This window comes from Oikopleura dioica, chromosome XSR, assembly GCF_907165135.1.
Source record: "Oikopleura dioica chromosome XSR, OKI2018_I68_1.0, whole genome shotgun sequence".
Lineage (NCBI taxonomy): Eukaryota > Metazoa > Chordata > Appendicularia > Copelata > Oikopleuridae > Oikopleura > Oikopleura dioica.
In genome coordinates this window covers 5,277,226-5,297,462 of record NC_137294.1, presented here as the reverse complement: position 1 = coordinate 5,297,462, position 20,237 = coordinate 5,277,226, and the positions used below count along the sequence as shown (strand labels likewise).

At 42.9% G+C, this 20,237-nt stretch overlaps 5 protein-coding genes across 5 annotated transcripts; 3 read left to right on the top strand and 2 right to left on the bottom strand.

Moving 5' to 3' along the window:
- The first annotated feature begins 228 nt into the window (after positions 1–228).
- LOC145706828 (dynein light chain LC6, flagellar outer arm-like) lies at positions 229–914 on the top strand. The gene is made up of 5 exons (XM_081784276.1): positions 229–372; positions 416–478; positions 523–577; positions 641–722; positions 759–914. The coding sequence occupies exons 1-5, from the start codon at positions 364–366 to the stop codon at positions 874–876; spliced, it is 327 nt and encodes a 108-aa protein (XP_081640402.1). The 5' UTR covers positions 229–363; the 3' UTR covers positions 877–914.
- Positions 915–1,754: 840 nt separating this feature from the next.
- On the top strand, positions 1,755–2,971 carry LOC145708944 (zeta-crystallin-like). The gene is made up of 4 exons (XM_081786638.1): positions 1,755–1,977; positions 2,129–2,242; positions 2,283–2,755; positions 2,819–2,971. The coding sequence occupies exons 1-4, from the start codon at positions 1,755–1,757 to the stop codon at positions 2,969–2,971; spliced, it is 963 nt and encodes a 320-aa protein (XP_081642764.1).
- Positions 2,972–6,131: 3,160 nt separating this feature from the next.
- On the bottom strand, positions 6,132–15,184 carry LOC145708943 (uncharacterized). The gene is made up of 12 exons (XM_081786635.1): positions 14,936–15,184; positions 14,524–14,626; positions 14,217–14,404; positions 12,890–12,996; positions 12,728–12,848; positions 10,950–11,073; positions 10,726–10,787; positions 9,499–10,212; positions 8,882–9,119; positions 8,474–8,808; positions 7,078–7,206; positions 6,132–7,033 (listed from the first exon to the last, which is right to left on the bottom strand). Exons 1-12 carry the CDS (start codon positions 15,182–15,184, stop codon positions 6,716–6,718), a joined length of 2,688 nt encoding a protein of 895 aa, XP_081642761.1. The 3' UTR covers positions 6,132–6,715.
- Positions 15,185–16,349: 1,165 nt separating this feature from the next.
- LOC145708942 (uncharacterized) lies at positions 16,350–17,487 on the bottom strand. Its single transcript, XM_081786634.1, has 2 exons — positions 17,204–17,487; positions 16,350–16,488 (listed from the first exon to the last, which is right to left on the bottom strand). The coding sequence occupies exons 1-2, from the start codon at positions 17,383–17,385 to the stop codon at positions 16,350–16,352; spliced, it is 321 nt and encodes a 106-aa protein (XP_081642760.1). The 5' UTR covers positions 17,386–17,487.
- A 1,625-nt stretch (positions 17,488–19,112) lies between these two features.
- LOC145707997 (tetratricopeptide repeat protein 36-like) lies at positions 19,113–20,047 on the top strand. The gene is made up of 4 exons (XM_081785601.1): positions 19,113–19,220; positions 19,263–19,485; positions 19,530–19,774; positions 19,923–20,047. The coding sequence occupies exons 1-4, from the start codon at positions 19,155–19,157 to the stop codon at positions 20,013–20,015; spliced, it is 627 nt and encodes a 208-aa protein (XP_081641727.1). The 5' UTR covers positions 19,113–19,154; the 3' UTR covers positions 20,016–20,047.
- The last annotated feature ends 190 nt before the right edge of the window (positions 20,048–20,237 follow it).

The window sequence follows — 20,237 nt, the reverse complement described above, 5'->3', positions numbered from 1 at the left end:
CAGAGAAAAAATGTCGGAGGCAAAACCGAGCGGCTCGAAAAACTCGACGAAGAGGTTTCTGGAAAGCAAAGCGCTGGGTCAGTGGCAGCGCGCCTCTAAAAAAAATGGAAATGCCGCAGAGGCGAGCACAAAAGCTCGGTCTTGCGATTATGCGATTATATCATATAGTCTTTATCATATATAGACTATATGTCATAGAGCCTATAGATCTTAGGCTATAATTCGGTAAATATGCTGATGTGCTTTGTCTAAAAACTACGTTACAGAGCACTTCCGGTAAGCAACTACAAACACCAATGCGTGTGGCGCGGCGTTTGGTTTCCTCTTCATTCACATTATTTTTAGTTCATCGAATTTTTCCAAATGTCAAAAGTATGAAAAGAGATAAGGTCCTTATTTAACATAAAACATTAAGGCCAATCCAGAGCCGGAAACACTGGCGGAAATCAAAGATAGATTTCAGAAGAACGGCGGCAAGGTGAGAGAAGTTACTATTCATTGCGTTTTTATAATATCTCTAAGACGACCATCAAAAACGCGGATATGGCAACGGCAGAACAGATTTTCCTCATCGACTGTGCGATAAAAGGAAAAGGGTCGAACATATTTGAAAAGCAGCTTCAGTAAGTTATTAAAATAGCCCAAAATAAAGCGGTTGACCGATTCTCGCTGGAGAAGGATATTGCTGCGTCGATAAAGAAAGAAGCCGACAAAAAATATGGGTGAGTTTGACTCCCATACTTTGAATCATATTTTAGCCCTACATGGCATTGTATCGTTGGGCGTAATTTCGGCTCTTACGTGACGCACGAGTCCAAGCACTTTCTTTATTTCTACATTAACACTTTTGCAGTGCTCCTATTCAAAGCCGGATAGAGTTCTTTATTTACAGTTATAATACATCTCAGTCGTAAATAAACGAATCATAGTCTACGCCGTGTGACCAAGACCTGAAGAAAAGATTTTTCTTTTCCCCGTTTGGCCACAGTTTGCGCAAGAGTTCCAAGTGTTCTTCTTTTGAAACAGCATCACGGTCCAGAACCTCTCTTGCTACGAAAACTATAAAACGAGAAAAGCTGAGAGAAAAAACCTGTTCCTCCTCTTCCAAACTCGATAGCTTGAACGGAATGCAGGATTCGCACGACTGCGTAAACAAGCAAGTAAATTCCCGTGGCCACAGCTTATTTCTCATTATTTCTCAACATGTGAAATTATCAACTCATACCTACGGCCATGAAAAACCCCTCAATAATTGCATCTTTGTCCTGATAGTTTGTTTTATGTGCAAAGCCAGCAGAGGCGTAATCAATTTTAGATACTTTTTAGTCGTTTTAGAAAATGAGTCTTCCTTGATATCATCGGCAAAAATAATTCTCTAAAACCGTTCCGTATTCACCACCTGAAACAAGTCCATTGTTGGCATTATTTCCGCCTCCTCCTTTTCCAGACGATCTGAAAGCTTACTTCGAAGGCCAGTTGCTAGAATTGATCCTTACCCTCTTCTGCTTTCCACAAGTGCTAGGAATAATGAAGAAAATAGAGTCCACGATACTGTTTTTTCATTTCGTCTCTTATTTATCGCTTTCCCAAAGGAAATCGGCTCGAAGCAAAAGGAGGATTAGAGAAGTCATTCGAAAGGTCAGCTTATTGAAAACCGTGTTGAAAGAAACAATGCGTAATTAGCATACATATTCAAGCGCCATGGCGAGGAATTTCAACCCTCCCCAGGAGAAGAGTCCGGAATTTCAGAGAAAATGGACAGAACTGGATTCGTGATAAGAGATGGCATGCGTCTCAAGTCAGAGAAGTTTAAAGGCATTTTATTGAAAGACTACGGCCCAGCAAGCTCGATGCAGTGGTCCGGCTTGGACGAGCTAGACTTCCGTTTGATGGCCACTGACGTATTGATCAAAATACGCGCTACTTCTGTCAATCACTTTGATGTGCTTCTACGCTCGGGCTATTTTTCGCAAGGGCGTAAGCTCCAGAAGCCGTTTATCTTAGGCAAGGACAATTAAAATCATTTTTGGAAAATAATTATTTTCAGGAAGTGATGCGGCGGGAATAATTGTACAAAAAGGACGCCAAGGTGAGGTTTAATTTTAGTCAGTAATTGGCAATTATTCAGTGACGGAGTTTGATTTGGGGGATCGAGTTTATACTGTCATTTCGACGAAAACAGGGACTTACGCTAAGTACTGCGTTGCTTCTGTTTTGAATGGAAGTGTTCATGCCCTTCCAGGTAAAAGAGTTTGACGGCAATTATTTAACTTCAGCGTAAGATAGCGTATCATTCGCCGAGGGAGCCTGCTACGGCCTTCCTTACTTTGTAGCGCATCGAATTCTCGCAAAGATCTCGCGTCTTCCTCCTCGTGGTTCGCTTCTCGTCAAGGGAGCAAGCGGGGCAGTCGGAAATGCGCTCTCCCAAATCGGAAGGGCTCTCAACCTGCGCGTATATGGCACTGCAGGTTCATTCAATGGTCAAAAAGCTGCTAAAGAATGTGGTTGCTTGCAAGTGTTTAACCATGCCGATAACACGAATGAAGAGCTAGTCAAAATGGTTAAATCGCGAATTGGAGGGATCGACCTCTTAGTCGAGTCCAAACCGGAAAATCTTCAAACAGACCTGGCTATGATGAATCCAGGTGGACGGGTCATTCTCCTTGGCCCTCACGAGCAAAAAGTACAGCTCTATCTTAGGCCATTTTTGGCCAAAGAAGTGTATCTTTCTGGAATCAACCTAGCGAATGCAAAAGTAAACGACTTATACGAGGCAATGCGATTATGATTTATAAGATATCTATTTAATGAATTTAAGGCAGCTGGATTTCTAGCAAGAAACAAGATAGTCCCCAAGATCGAGACTAAGTTCAATATAAAAGATGCCTCAATCGCACATCTCTACAAAGAAGATGAAACGCGGAAACGAAGCGGCCAGATTGTCTTGCTAATAGGAGATTCTGAGAAATAAAGACATCTTAGTGATTTGTGATATGTATTATCGTAATTGGTGCATTGATTGTTTTCTTCGGAAAATTGAAAATTGTGAAAGTTACAATGGCAGAGATCGATTTTACTAATAATAACAATGAGTGAAATGGATGAAGTGGGATCACAATGTTGTATAATTAGGCTTACCGCGGCATTTTCTATTTTCCAAGTTCTCTTGAAAAATCTCACCAAACTACGAATACATATACTTCAAGACACGCTTGGAAAAGTTGATCAATTAGATTTTTCAAAATGGATCTTCTTGTTGCTTTTTTTGACAGATTTTTGTGGAGAAAATTGGCACTCATATCAGTTGAAGCCAATTTTGAGCACCTGCTAGTTTGATTTTGATAATTTTGTGCATACCAAGTGAAAGTTGAGGTCAGCCTGAATCGATAGAGCCAAAAAAATTTTATGCCAACTTCGTTTTTCACACTTTCCCAGGGCTCCAAAGTTGACCAAGACTGTCAGATCTGAAATTTCAGAAATATCAACTTCTGATATAGGGGTGCTATGATGACGTTCTATAGCTTAAATGAAAGCTTATGATTCACTTGATTCAGTGAGGCGGTATTTTTTCAACCAGCCGGTCATTCTCGCGGTTCATCGTGGTTCACTTCGATTTTTGCATTTTTTCACGTTGTAACCAAATTTTAACTAATAAAAACTCGGCCAGTTAATGGCCACTTATAGTCACCTTTGGTCTAGTTCGCCCGGAGGACCCCGGAGGACCTCCCTGCTGGAAGACCATCCGCTGGAAGACCAATATTAAAATATTCAATATATGGCCGCGCTCGGCCAGTAAATGGCCACCTATGGCCAACAGTGGTCTAGTTCGGCCGGAGGAACCCCGGAGGACCTCCCAGGTGGAAGACTATCAGCTAAAAGACCAAAATTATATAATCCTATGGAATGCCTTGCTGGGCTAAGAATTGAAACTTTAGGCAAACTTTGGTCACTTTTTGCCGGAGGACCCCCGGAGGACCCCTTTTGCCGGATGACAATCTACTAAAAGAGGTCCGTTTATTCTTTTAAATCAGAGTCAGGGCGAAGCCGACCCGAAGGGAAGCAACGCCCGTTTATTATTTTAAATCAGAAGCAGGGCGAAGCCGACCCGAAGGTGAGGCCACGCCCGATTATTCTTTTCAATCAGAGTCAGGGCGAAGCCGACCCGAAGGAGGCCACGCCCGATTATTCTTTCAATCAGAGTCAGGGCGAAGCCGACCCGAAGGGAGGCCACGCCCGATTATTCTTTTCAATCAGAGTCAGGGCGAAGCCGACCCGAAGGAGGCCACGCCCGTTTATTCTTTTAAATCAGAGTCAGGGCGAAGCCGACCCGAAGGGGATGCCACGTCCGTTTATTCTTTTAAATCAGAGGCGCCCTGACTCTGATTGAAAAAAAAAATCGGGCGTGGCTTCCCCTTTGGGTCGGCTTTGTCCTGACTCTGATTGAAAAGAATAATCGGGCGTGGCCTCCCCTTCGGGTCGGCTTCGACCTGCTTCTGATTTAAAATAATTAATGGGCGTTGCCTCCCTTTCGGGTCGGCTTCGCCCTTACTCTGATTGAAAGAATAATCGGGCGTGGCCTCCCTTCGGGTCGGCTTCGCCCCGACTCTGATTGAAAAGAATAATCGGGCGTGGCCTCCTTCAGGTCGGCTTCGCCCTGACTCTGATTGAAAGTATAAACGGGCGTGGCCTCCCTTCGGGTCGGCTTCGCCCTGACTCTGATTGAAAAGTATAAACGGGCGTGGCCTCCCCTTCGGGTCGGCTTCGCCCTGCTTCTGATTTTAAATAATAAACGGGCGTTGCTTCCCCTTCGGGTCGGCTTCGCCCTGACTCTGATTTAAAAGAATAAACGGACGTGGCATCCCCTTCGGGTCGGCTTCGCCCTGACTCTGATTTAAAAGAATAAACGGGCGTGGCCTCCCCTTCGGGTCGGCTTCGCCCTGACTCTGATTGAAAAGAATAATCGGGCGTGGCCTCACCTTCGGGTCGGCTTCGCCCTGCTTCTGATTTAAAATAATAAACGGGCGTTGCTTCCCCTTCGGGTCGGCTTCGCCCTGACTCTGATTTAAAAGAATAAACGGACCTCTTTTAGTAGATTGTCATCCGGCAAAAGGGGTCCTCCGGGGGTCCTCCGGCAAAAAGTGACCAAAGTTTGCCTAAAGTTTCAATTCTTAGCCCAGCAAGGCATTCCATAGGATTATATAATTTTGGTCTTTTAGCTGATAGTCTTCCACCTGGGAAGTCCTCCGGGGTTCCTCCGGCCGAACTAGACCACTGTTGGCCATAGGTGGCCATTTACTGGCCGAGCGCGGCCATATATTGAATATTTTAATATTGGTCTTCCAGCGGATGGACGATTTTCAATAAGGATTTCTGAGTGAAATCCTGACCTCCCTTTTATTAGCTCATTGAAAAGAGCGTAAAAGTTATCCCAGATTTCCCAGGAAAAGGATGAAATTTTCGAAAGAATGATGCGATGGCACGTGACTGAAGTCCCAAAAACTCAAACTTTCCCGCTCGAGCATTTTCGACTCGTCTGAGCTGATAAGGCTTGTAATAGCTCAAAATAATCGTCTCTGCGAGCTCTTGGTGGGCATTAAGTTTTCATCCCTTTTCAACGCATTTTTTAAATTTCTTTTTTCGAGCAATAGATAAAGGGATGAAAAAGGGTTGAAGAGGGATGAAAATATGATGCCCACCAAGAGCTCGCCAAGACGATCATTTTGAGCTATTACAAGCTCTTGTATCTCAGACGAGTCGAAAATGCCCGGGCGGGAAAGTTTTGGTACTTTTGGGACTTCAGTCACGTGTCATGAAGCTATTTCTTCGGAATTTCATCCTTTTCCTGGGAAATCTGGGATAACTTTTACGCTCTTTTCAATTAGCTCATAAAAAGGAGGGTCAGAAGTCACTCAGAAATCCTTATTGAAAATCGTCATGGTCTTCCAGCAGGGAGGTCCTCCGGGGTCCTCCGGCCGAACTAGACCAAAGGTGACTATAAGTGGCCATTAACTGGCCGAGTTTTTATTAGTTAAAATTTGGTTACAACGTGAAAAAATGCAAAAATCGAAGTGAACCGCGATGAACCGCGAGAATGACCGGCTGGTTGAAAAATACCGCCTCACTGAATCAAGTGAATCATAAGCTTTCATTTAAGCTATAGAACGTCATCATAGCACCCCTATATCAGAATTTGATATTTCTGAAATTTCAGATCTGACAGTCTTGGTCAACTTTGGAGCCCTGGGAAAGTGTGAAAAACTAAGTTGGCATAAAATTTTTGACTCTATCGATTCAGGCTGACCTCAACTTTCACTTGGTATGCACAAAATTATCAAAATCAAACTAGCAGGTGCTCAAAATTGGCTTCAACTGATATGAGTGCCAATTTTCTCCACAAAAATCTGTCAAAAAAAGCAACAAGAAGATCCATTTTGAAAAATCTAATTGATCAACTTTTCCAAGCGTGTCTTGAAGTATATGTATTCGTAGTTTGGTGAGATTATTCAAAAGAACCTGGAAAATAGCTTCTAGCCGCGGTAAGCCTATGTATAATAAGATAATAGAGGTGAATGAGGACTTTATAATTCTTGCGTATTTACAGTACAGTGCATGTTCGTGAGTTGAAAATAAAATGAATGAATAAATAGCTGATTGTCTGTCTGTCAAAGTCACAATGATTTTTGAACTTGGGAATTGCGAGAGGGTCGTATTATTATCAGTTCTCCGATTCGTTCACTTCGCAAACTGTGGCAGAAGAGGGGAGCTCGCTTGTTAGTGGGTTGACGAGCGGGGCAGGGTTAACGCCAGTTGCGGCGAGCCCATGCGACGCCATGATGCGCTGGATATTGGCGAATATCGTGAAGTTTGCCATTGCCTGGCTGTTCTGTCCTCCGAGTATATTGCCCAACAAATTATTACTTTCCAGTCCGCCATCCACGGTGACGGAAGAAGGGGGACTTGGGTTGTTTGTGATTCCCTGCGTGATCTTTAGCTGGTTGATGTGAGCAGCGGAGAAAAGATGTTCACGGAGCTCCTTGAAAAATTGTATATATACTTTTTTTTTATATTGTATCATACCGTATGGCCTTCAATTGGAACGTTGCAAATAGAGCACACCTTCGGCGGCTCCGGAGAAGGTGGTTCCGGAGTTTCTCCTCTGGCGGCACGGTTTCGGCGCTCCTTTGCGCGGTGATTCTGGAACCAAACCTGAAACATGGTGATGAGTAAGAGTCTAATGTGAGTACTGCGATGGGAGGCTCAATCAACCACGCGCGGCTCATTTGATGAATATCGAATATATAATTATAATTCCAGAAATGACTATAATTTAACGGCGGAATTATGGGGTCTTACTGCCGATATAGTCTGCCCGGCCGGCGCTGGGCATGCAACTCATTAGGCTAACTAGGCGACTTATATCGAGCTCCTAGCGCACGCACCATTGCGGCCAAAATTAAGGGTTTAGCGGTAGCTTTTCCCGAAGACGTATTTTACTAGTAATTTTTGTCGGTGATTGGGGTTTAACTGGTCCCGGTAATCCCTCGCTGCGTCCATTAATCACCGTGTGGTCGCACTGAATTGAGAGGAGAGTGTTGCGCGGTCCTAGGGTGGCCCAGAATATTTTCTTCTCATTGCGCAAATTTTCATATGTCAAATCTTTGCTAGAAACATTAAACGTCACATACGAAAGGTCTGTTAGTTACAGTAACTCATTCGTGTAATTCAAGATACTATCTCTAGACAAGCTCAATTATCTTTCCTAAGCTATTTGCTCAGAACAAAAATGCATAAAGAAACAATCTCTGAACATAGATTTCTTGCTTTATTATAATTATAATTATGCCATGCCATAAAACAAAAGTGTCACCATATGCGAGAAAAAAGGTATTCTAGAGCGTGCACCCTTGATGCATCAGTTGCTAGCGGGCGCCGTTTAACCGGCGGCGGTAATCTTGCGAGATTAAGTCTAATGCACAAATCACCACAATTCCTTTACCGCGACGAATTCTCTTTACGAATATTTGGAAGCAGCGTATTTAATCGTAAAAACCTTTAAATGAGTTAATGATAGGGTTTGCGCGCACTCACGGCAAAGCCCCAGCATTAATTAAACAGTGCGCAAGGGGTAACTTATGCACTCAGCCAGAGCAGCTGCGAGTTCTAGCGGACGGGGGAAATACAAAGTTCCGATCCGACAATGCCCGACTCACAGGTATTCATTAAATTCAAGCGCTGCCAAAATCTAAGTCTGTAGAGGCATCTAACGAGATTAGCTTGCAAAACATCAATGTTTCAGTGCTCAGCGCACAACACAAAACTCTCCCACCGTTCCCAAGCTAAGCCTAATACGATATTTCATATAAACTAATTAGCAAGACTTGATTACGTTCATCCGCAACTAAAAACACCCCCGCAGTTACTTATTCGATTAGCCGCTTTGATTTTTTCTTCAGCTAAATTTTACTGTAAATACCTGTACAACGCGTCTAGCAAGGCCAATTCCATTGCCAAGAATTTCGCATTCGGCCAAACTAGGGCTTCTGTACATTTCGAAGGTGCTCTGCATTGCCATCACCTGGCCTTGGGAAAGCTGAGTTCGAGAACGTTTCTGGCCTGATTCTGATCCATCCGCACTCAGTCTTCCTGTCGCTTGGCTGCCCGGACTGGGTGTTTTCACGTAGTTGTTGTTGGCGAAGGTTTTCTTTTGCGAGAGCTTCAGCATTGTAGGCAGTGCAGAGTCATCGTCGAGCGAGGAAAGGCCAAATCCTTCAGGTGAAGCAGGATAGCTCTTAGAGCCAGATTCAGATACTTGAATAAATTTTTAGATAAGTACTAATTTCTGATTGGCTGGGATAAAACAGCGCCATCAGCGGACACTTACGATCAAGATCTTTTTCGTTCTGTTGACTTCTAGCGCTCATTCCAGCCAAGCTGAGTAGCGAGTTACTGCTTATGGGATTGACGCCCTGTTTCTTGGCGCTGGCGAAGTGTGAGACTGAGCGATACTGTCCCTTTCGTTCTCTAGCACGTGTGTTTTGGAACCAGACCTGAACCACTCGTCGTTTAAGACCGGTGCTTTGCGCGATATCTTCCAAACGATGGCGAGGAGGGCAATTGTCCTAGAATACAAATTGAAAAGTTAGCTCGGAACGTTTAGGCGGTTGCCCATCACAAGCGTTCGCGGAAGGGCACGGCTGAGGATGATTAATTGGTGATTTTTGCCCTTGCCGGGTGCGAAAATGGATAATTATGGTCGGCACGCCGTAAACCGATGCTGCCATGAGTTAATTTGCGGTAAATTATACACTTGTTTCAAAGGCTCAGCAATTAGAACTGTTTCGGTAGCACCTTGCAGGCTGAACCTTTTGGAACCAAATAAGCTGCAATTAGGTCATTTTCGCGAAGGGAGAAGAGAAATAGCAAACGCTACGTTGACTAATAGCCCGGGCAATTATTCGATGATGCTTCATTACTGTCGGCTTAAGACGCTAGAGTTACCTTCAAATACTCCTGGTAGAGGATCTCCGCTTGCTCGGGAGAGATCAAAGTGCGCATTCGTCGATTCCCCTCCTCTTTTGTGGAATTTCCGTTCTCTGAGTTTGCTGCGGAATTATTGCTCCTAGACTCAGAGTTGTTCTCCGACTTCTTTGTCTCTTCATTTTCCATTTCGACGATCTGAAGCGGATTTTGATTCTCTTCATCCGAAAACTCCGCCGTATCCTGGTTGTTGTCGATAGAGGATTTGCGCGACGCCTCATTTTCCTCTTCCTTCTTTACTTTCTGCTCATTCTGACTTGTGTCGCTGGCGGATTGAAACTGGTTTAGAATGAGCTGGGCAAGGATAGGATTCATCGCAGCTCCGGCGCTCGCCGATAAACGCTGTGCCCAGTCCATTTGTAGTTGATTTGCAACGGGCGGAGGAGTGGCTTTGGCGTTGAGCTGCTGGATGAGTTGTTGAACCGATGGTGGCTGTGCGGGTGGAGTTGGGGCCATTTGGTGCAGTTGGCGTTGGAGCTCGTTGTCGAAAGTTGTTGTTGAGGCTCGCTGCACAAGTTTGTTGAGTAGGCCGTTGAAGGGTTGCGCCGCCATCTTGGGAGCGCAGTAAGGGTTGAACTGATTGGACTGTTGGAAGACGAGACGCTGAGCGACTTCTGGGCAGACCTGGTGAGTGTGGCGCAGGTGGAGCTCGAGTTTCTTCTCCGAGATCGCCTCCTGAACAAGAAGGCATTAATTCGCTGGCTATTTGGCGGAGGTGATGTCAGTCAGTTGTAATTAGGCGTCCATTAACGGGATGAGTTTAATGGATCAACTTGCGGGTGTCGGACGGAGCCACAAATGCCGCCCCGGCTGACTTTTTGGGTACATCACTTAATCATCATTAATTATTAATCGATCGAATTTCACACATAATGAAATTATCCAAAGCGATCAAATTTTAATTCAGACAGGCGGGATACTCGAAACCTGCCCCACGAAATGCGAATAAAATTAACCAGATCCACTTTCTACAGGATCAAGTACTAAGCCACGCAATCGCCCGCGCCCGACTAAATTAGCGCAATCCGCGCACATCCAAATTGCCTCAATTGATTCACAATAACAACAACCGCCAACATGGCTAATTGTTGTCTTCCTCACAAAAATGCGGGAAAATCCGGGGTGAGCCTCTTCCGCTCAAGCGCCAACAGTAAACACAAACCCGAGCGAAGTGATAGAACGACTTACCAGGCAAAGTGGGCAGGGATGCTCGTCGCTTGCTCCATTTTGAAAGTTCGGAGCGTCTCCATCTAATTACTGTTAGTTACGGGATTTACACTTATATACATGCGTTTTATAACAGAACCACAGGAAAATAGAGAAAACAAAGCAGAGCTTCTCGGAGAAATCTCCACTAGAATCTTTCGTTTCCGAGTAGCCATTTAAAATAGCCAGGTTCAAGCAGTTCATACCTTTAGTTTGGGGCAGTTTCAGTGGGTGGTTGCTGTCCATAGCGTGTCGAACTTGTTCCAGCTTCGATTTGAAGACTTGGCCGCACGCGGAACACTCGGGCGAGAGTTGATGCTCCTTTACTTTCTAAACGAATATCTCAAGATTCATTCAATTCAAAGTATTCATTTTTATTTGCGCACTGCTCGGTCCTCTCTGTTGAAAAGAAAAGTGTTAGTTCAAATGAGTGAGCAACGCTGCAATTACTCTTTTCTGGTTGAATAGCAGGCGTATTGATTCTCTGATTAATGACTTGAATTAATGAGTGATTAATATATAACAATTGCGCGAAATTATCCGCGAATCTGGTTTGACAAAAGTAGAAAGGCAGCTGAGGATCATCTCGTCGACAGTGGATCATCTCCTCCGCACCTCATCAGGAGAAGATCGATCTCCCTTCCTCGCCACCGAATATAGCTTGCTACTTTCTATCACTTCTAATTTTGCATTTCCAATCAACTCATTTTAATCCTCTAACAACCAACATAGCAAATTTATCAAATGGTTTCGAGTGCCTTGTTTTGATTATTTTCACCCAAGTCGCTAAATGCCAAAACGAGGTTGAGTACAGTTAGCATTTTCTAATCAATGACTGAAATTCGAGAAAAACTCCATGGCGGATAAAATCGAGATAGGGGAGAAACTATATAATCTGATGTTCATTTTTGCTTTCGCCGCGTTCTGTATAATTTGGAGCTCGGCAGGTTATAATCAGTGCGACCCGACGGGGTGCGATGTGATGATAAGGGGCCACCCGACGATTAAAATGTTTCGCCCGCGCCGGGCCAGGATCTCGGCCTATCTCCTGATAACAGCCCGTCGAGAGTAATTATTAGGTGTAATGGTAGAAAAATGGACCCCATGATCGCCCTTGTAAAACTCCAATTATGATGCAGATTTAGAATCCCCAGGTCGCGGCGATCATTTTGATACCAAGATCACCGGAATCAGACTAGATTTTCGACCGATAATGAGCATCTGAAGTCCCAAAATGAGCGCTAGAAATCTTCGAGCGCCAGGAAAGGGATGAATACTCCATCTAGTCATTCAACCAATAGTCTCAGTTTGTAGAGCAGGTTCAATTCTCCTAGAATCAATTCACAGAAGTTGTGAACAGGGACTCTAGTGAGAATGAGCGCCAGAAGAAGCCGAAAAATGGGGAAATCAATGCCAAATTTGGTTTCCGAGAACTCGCACTCACGATTTCACCTCGATTTTGCACCTTTTGGGGGCCTCTTTCGGCGCTGGTCCTTACAAGAGTCCCTGTTCACAACTTCTGTGAATTGATTCTAGTAGAATAGAACCTGCTCTACAAACTGGGACTATTGGTTAAATGACTGGATGGAGTATTCATGCCTTTCCGGCCGCTCGAAAATTTCTAGCGCTCATTTGGGGACTTCAGATGCTCATTATCGGTCGAAAATCAAGTCTGATTCCGGTGACCTTGGTATCAAAATGTTCGCCGCGACCTGGGGATTCTAAATCTGCATCATAATTGGAGTTTTACAAGTGCGATCATGGGGTCCATTTTTCTACAATTACACCTAGTAATTATGGACTAAAACATTTGGTTCCGCAGCGGCTCTTCCTCTGCAAATGTCCCTCCACCTTTATGGGAAAACTGAGCAAATACCGCCCCATTCTCAATCACAAAAACGAACACGTCAATATTTTCCTACATTTTGAAAGTAACGAAAATCAATGAAAAAACTCTTGAATGGATCTCAACTGCTCGATTTACCTGGTAAAGTTGAACGTGATGAATGTGCTTCTCACTGGCAGCATGTAGCTTTAACCCGTCCCAACTGGCGGCGGTGAACTGACAGAGCTGGCAGACCAGTTGCAAGCCCTGTGGAAGATACCTACATTACGTAATTACGGGTAAATGGAAAGGAAAGCAAACCTGAGTCTCCACTCGTTCTGAGGACCTCCTTCTCGAATGTGCGCGGCTAGCTGCTGTCTACTGATGTGCTTGTCGGTTTTGCAGTGAATCGTAAAGTTCGACTTCAGCTGAAAAAATGAAAAAGTTAATTTTAATTTTCGCTTTTTTGGTCTCTTTAAAAACAAGATTGAAAAGTGGATTCGCGATTCGATCAGAAATAAAATGCCCAATCAAATTTGCAATGCACTTATTGTCACGCAGACGTAAAAACACATCCTGGCAGCGATAATTGAACAGTAACTGTTGTATCACTACTGTGCCACAGTAACTGGCGTCAGGGGCCTTAACTATTTATAATCAGTACAAGGAAAGACAGGTCGCTACAGTCAGGGGAGGAGAATTAGACACCTCAGCCTGAATTGGTCATTTTGATCGAATTAATTGGCTTCAAGAAGTTTTTGGCTAGAAAAGATATTCTATGAAAAGATCTTTTTATAGACATAGCATATTCAGTCGCCTCGGTCTTATTTTATCCCAAGGTGTAGTGTTTCTTATTTTCTCTCGTGTTCTTGTCTAACTTTTGAGAAATCTAGAGTGAGTGTAAAAAGCGTAATTTCGTGTCGGGCCTGGAATGGTCTTGGCCATTTGATTGGGCATAATCAGCTTTCGTGCAAATTGCAAATTAAATATTTGATTAAAATGAATAGCTGATTAAATGCACTTCGACGCTGGCAGCGAGGACGCCGAATAAATACAATAAACAAAGTGCAAATACGCGGAGGGCAGTGCGCGCATTCCTTCCAGCGTGTACTATTGTTCTCTTGCTCGAATCAGTGTCTCGGGCGACTGAAGGAGTTAGTGCTGGGACTAATTGCACTTAGCCACTCAATTATTTAATGTGATGCCGAATTGGTGCCGAAACGGCTTCGGCGCAAGTCGCATTCGCTCCAGCCCAGAGCCCCAACCAGTAAAAACCAATCGATCATTTTTACGCACAATTTTACGTCCAAACTTATTATTAATATATCAAACAATTATTAATTGTAAGATCGAATTCTACCTTTTCCTCTAAAATCGATGAAGATAATTGGGATAACGTTAAAATGTATTAATTTTGGTTGTAATTGTTAGCTTTTGGTTTCCAAAGTGGCTAGAGATGATTTCCCGCGGCGCTGGCCTTTGAAGATGGCGGTGGTGCTGGCGCCAAGCACAGCGCGGTGGGAGCTTTTCATCCTCGCCAGCAATTTTTTAATTAATTAACATGGAGAGCACCCTAACGCCTAATTAGCCTTCTGATGTGGGACTGCGACCGGAAAGCAACTCCAAAAATGGCTTTTTGATTGCTTACCTGCGTTTGGTAGGAGCACAGCGTGCACACGAAGTTGTCGTCTTGCTGTGCCAGAGCTACCTCTTCCTCGATCTGACGCCAGCTGTTCACGTGTGCCTCGAGCGACTCCAGTGAATCGCTCATAAACTTCGAGCAGATTCCGCAGAAAAAGATGCTGTCCAGCACTGCTACTGTTGATTGATGTTTCCCTAAATCTGCTTAACGCAAAGATCAATTTACGAAAGAACAGTTTAGTTGCTATTTTTTATCGTGAATAACTACTTTCCTCCTCTTTTCAACCACTAATATAGACACTGTTGATTTTTACCTGAGCTGAGGTGAATCCTTAAATTTGACGCGACAGCGGTAGAGTATCCACAAGGAGGACACTTCCAGGGTCGGGAAGATTCTTCGCTCGCTTCGGGGAGAATCTTAAAAAATCGTAAACTTCCACCGTTGTAGTCGCGAATGTCGATCTACTACTAGGGAGGCAACGAAGTTATCCTCGAGGAGAGAAATAAGAAATCTCTCAACCGTTGAATTGATTAGCAGGATCATCAATGTACCTCAAATTATATAGCCACTTTGGTTTTAATTAGCTATCATTACTGGCTGCGATAGAAAAAGCGACTCTTTCAAGTCGGCAAGAGCTATCGGCCTTCATTAAATCGAGTGATACTAAACGTTGGCCAATGCATTACTGTATTCATCTTTGACTGACCGAATTCTAGCTTCCTTACCGTTCTCAGATGAAGTTGCGACTCCGGCATGACGGTTATTCGCTTTGGCAGTTTTCCGGCTGCTTGTAGGACTCGAACGTTGTTGCTGTGCTTGTCTGATTGAAGGTGGATTGTGAGGTTGCCCTTGGTGGTGGTGCTGTAGCCACAGACCTCGCAGCGGTAGGGTTTGTATCCACAAGGGTAGGACTCTCCGCGAGCTAGACGGGGGTGACTCCGGACCACAAGATTCACCATTACGTTTTTATTCATTATTACGGTATTGATTCGTAAAACTTATTTGATTGAGTGTTAATTAGGAGAATAATCATACTCTCATCTCTTTATATAAACCCGTCTTTTTCTTAACAATTATCAAATTAAATTCGAATGAAAAATGAATATTCATAATGGATTCATAAATAATGGATCATAAATTCTGATAATTGAAAAATTGAAGGTGCGATTTCCTAACGAAAAGTTCCGTGGAAAAAGCCCTCGCATCTTGGATTTTGCAAGCCGGTAAGAAAGCGATTGCTTTCTATTTATAGATCTTACTCTAATTTATAGAAAAAATTTATGTAAAAAGATCTATCAAAAGACTATCCTAAGCATTCGTTAAGTTTTTTATTGATATCAAAACTAGTGTGTGAAAATAAAATTAGCCATTCAAGTTCTTGTAAAGAAATTCATTTCTCAGCAATATCTACATTCCAGACTCGAACCATCTTAACTTAATTAACCAATTAAACTTGAACCCCAATATTTATGAAATGCAAAATAAAAAACACACAGTAAGATGTCTCTTTAGTGAACCTTTCCTTCCTTCGCGGCAAAAGCGGCAATTCGAGTTGTTCGCATCTTGGCGCGGCTGCATAAATTACACTATTTTTTCTGAAACTTGCCCGCGGCGGGTGAGCCCGGCGGTGGCGAATTAATGATCCAATTAAAAATTGAGCAAATTTCAATTAACACGCTTTTCACAATTTCGTCGTTAAATATTGATCTTGGTACGTTTCTTTCCGCCGTCGAGCCAGGCTCGCATTACTTAACTTAATAAATTAATCATTATCTAATTATCGTCTCTCTAAGTTGCCTAATTAATCAATTAGCCAAGCTCGCATTCACCTTGGAAAGGAAATACGACTTTTTCAATAATTTCATCTACGATCGAGTTCGAGTATTCAGCGAAAAAGTTATCGTACGAATACATATAATATCCTTTTAATTATTGTCTATTTCATGAAACTAAGCAGAATAGACTTTCGAGATTCCTAGAATAAGTTCACGAAAAAGCGTCAAAAATAATGATTTTCTTCAAAAATAATCACTGTAAATTCTGATCAATTGAAAATATGAATTGAAAATATGCTTCTATGTCGACTTTTTAAGAAAAAGCTTATGCAATAATAGAAAATAGAGAAAAATCGTAAAAATCTTAGCGGCCGTTCCCTGGAAGAAGATCTTCTGAGTGTTTCTCCCTAATATGGGCTTCTAGCGTCTCGATGTATTTGTAATGCCAGTTGCACTTTGGACATTTGAGGGTCTTGTCTGCGTTCTTCTGACTCTGCAGAATGCTGAAAAAGCCAATCATCATCACAAAACATGAGTAAAAGTAAAATTAGACGCAAAATGATCGTGTGGTCGATTTTAACCAACTCCGGAATCCACAAACGCATTTTGGACTTTTGTGGTCGAATACACTTTTACATATGGCATTTGAAAGGGCGAATCTTAAGAATGGCATTGTAAGATTCCTATTAGTAAGTAAAATTTTCAATCAATTTTGTTATAACTTATAAGCAAGATGAGCTTAAATTATTGATTTCAAAAGTGGTGCGAGAACTGAAATAATGATGAAGGTATAGTATTTTTAGTTGTGTAGAACTATCATTTGTCAACAAACAGCTCCACCAGAGAAGTATATTTTTGGTGTTGAGAGCTTTTCTCGGCGGAGTACGACTCAACGTTGCTGATTAGATCATCCAATTAGCCGTAACTTGATTAGCTGCTCGGCAGAAACGAGCTCGCCAGTTGAGTTCTAGTCGAGCTCATTCTTTTTCTCTCTACAGGTTTATCTGTTGTAATTGGCGCGGAATTAAGATAATTGCGCGAGTATTAATCAACTAATTGCCAAAGTGCTTCTAATTATTTTAATTTGGATTAATCACCGCCCTGCCAGTGCTCTGCCACTGATCGATCTGCCCTTCTTAGAGTTTACTCCGACAATAACACGCAAATCGTAACCGAATCGTAATCAATAGAGTCCGAAGATGAGTTAGTACTACATACGTATTACTGTTTTGGAGGGAGCTACTTGCTGGGGTCGCCGGAGACTGCTCTAGAACTGAAGAAGGGGGCATGCCGCTAAGGAGAGATTCTGTCTGCGTCTCTGTCTGTATGTCTCCCTCAGCGGGAGCTACAGTAGGCTCGAGCGGGCGAGGTTGCTCTTCCAGCGCGGCGTTCTCCATCATCCTTCCCCCATGGGACTGGCGCGCTCTGTCTCTCTTTCTGTCTCTCTGACTGAATGTATATCTCTGGAGCAGTGATAAGATCCTTTATCACTGGATCGTTAACGAGCTACTACCACGGTCATTTTTAATTTTTTTCATTTTTTCGAAAACGAAGAATTTTGTGGCGCGCGCGGAGGAATAAGAGGGCGCCCGAGACCACCGCGCCGCCAAATCCTCCCCAATTAGCGCCGGAAATCAACATCAAGCCAGTCCGACTCTTTAGCCAATGGTATCCACAACATTCCACCAGGCACTGATTACACTCTTCATCTAAAACGACGAACTTCAAATTGAACAGGTAACTCGTTTATAGGCGAAACCACTTTCTCCAAAATGATTTGAGACTTCCGGTATTGACACCCTTCAGATATTTGGAGTTTTCCGGAGCTGCTGAGTTGTTATCTGTTGAATGAATGACACGTGTATCGAAAGTAGAAGTTGAAGTGGCTGCGCCGGAAGAAAGTACTAATTATCCCTTAATTGCACATTCTACGGACGACTAATTACCCTTTCCGACCGCAGTACAGCAACATCAATCGGCCGAGAAGCAAAGCAGTACTCCCGCAAGGCTGAGCAGCGCTTAGAGAATTAATAACCCGTGGCAAGCACCAAACATACGCTTTATTCTCCCGTCCGGCACGTGGGTACAGTGCAGGGCACAGGAAGAGCTGAGAAAACAATTATTTGCAAAATTAAATAATTTTTGTTTCGCAAAGCCGATTGATAACATTCAATTATTCCCGCAAAATTATACCAACTTTCAGGGTGCGTTTTTTTTGTTGCTAATTATCAGTCTAAATTTTAGACTCTAAAAAGAGCTTCTTGTGCAATATTCTTTCATCAAAAATATTCTTTGAGGCTATCTTTTTATTTATAACATTTATCGAGCTTATTAACTGAAGAATTACGTCGGGCAACTTTTTTTTAATTTTGACTAGAATTTAACTTTTTTAATATTAAAATTCAAAAATGTCGGGCCTGGGAATTCTGGTTTTTGTCCGCTTGGCTTCGGAGATTAAAAAGACACGCAGCTGTTGGTAATTATTAATCTATCCCATTATAATATATTATATTTGCACGATTGGAGGTGTCTTGCGCTGCGCCCGCAATCAAATTAAGCGACAATCATCAGTCTGGACGGAATAGGGAGAGTTAAAACGAATTAACGCGGCGGCTGCACCTGGACAAATTCACTGCGCAAACTCCACCGCGCACCACCAACGTTATTACGCATCAGAGCCGAGTGCGGTATAATTTCCGCCATTAATTCGAATCTCCCCAATCAAGCTTGCCACGATCTTTTCAGTGATTGTGAATGGCTTTTAATAGCCTCGGCCTTATGAGTTCCAACGGAGCATCGCGTCGCCCATTGTCTTCTGATCCGGCCTTTTTAGCGCTAATTCGGTTATTTTAATTTCAATTGTGTTTTAATTTTTCGAAATTAATTATCTTTGCCCACCCGAGCAAACAAAACCAAAACACTCTTAATCCGCGAAGCTCAATGGTACCGGTGTGCGTATTTACCGATATGACCTATTTTTTTAACTTCATAGGAGGATGAATGTCTGATTTTCAAGATGTAATATTTAAAATTCTTTGATTGACACAAGTTTGATCAAAAGTATGACTCATGTATAATCTAATCGTAATTAATGATTGCCAAGGCTTGGTTTGACACGCCCAAGGCTTTCGTAAAATTCATCAAAATAAATAAAAGAGACAATTGAGAAATGACGAGGAAAGAAATTTCAGAAGGAGACCAAAACGTGCTCTCCCTCTTGTTGGACCCGTCTCAGGTTTGAGTTTTGAGTTTTCTCTTCCTTGATTTCAATTGATAGCCGTTCGACGCAATCAAGTCTCGTGCGGCGCAACGAGCCGAGGCCAAGCGAACCTTGTTACAGTTTGAGTCCCAGTTTGATGCTGACGAGCTGAGAACTTACAAAAATCTTCTGGTTGAGGGGATTCGGAAGATAGAAGCCATCAATTTCGCGGTGGGCATGGACGATTCTCAAATTTCGGCGGTGGCGGCGGATGCGCTCGTTGTTTTTGAGCGCGCAAAAGGTGCGTTAATCATGTGCCCCTCATTAATTCAATTAAACGTACAGAACTGCTGCCAGTCCATCCCGGAGCTTTCAACGATACTGCGCAGGCTTACCGCCTTCTGAAGAAGGACCAACTCGCCTTCCGCTCGCTCGACAAAGCAATAGAGCTCAGCCAAGGAAAAGGGAGCGTCGCTTGCCAGGCATTTCTTCAACGAGCGCTGTTAAAACAACTCAAGCTCGACGAGAAAGGAGCGCTTGCTGACTTCGAAAAGGCTGCTGCACTTGGTTCTGAGTTCGCAGCTTCCCAGGTTTGTAGAGAATTTTTATATATGGTAATTTCCTTTATATTTTAATTCTTGCAAATTGCATTATGCAGGATTCGCACGAAATTTTTACTTATAGTTTTACTCTTTTTGAATTTACGACTTTTCGTTTCTTGAAAATAGAATTTTTTAGATGGTGAAACTGAACCCTATCGCAAAGCTATGCGATAAGATGGTTTCCATGATGATCAACGAAGTTCAGAACTCTCCAGCTAAACCATCATAGACCGACTTATGGAAAACTGAGAGAGAATTAAAAAAAAATGGCACAAAGAAAAATTTCAATAATCAAAAAAATATCCGAGAAAAATCTTCTAAAAAGTGATTTAGAAGAGTATCTTCTTTTCCAAAGTAGCTACAAGAAATCAGCGAAGAGTTTTTGTTTTATTAATAATTCAAGAAAGCGGTAGCTGAGGAAGAACGCACGCAGGGCATTGTATAAAAAGTC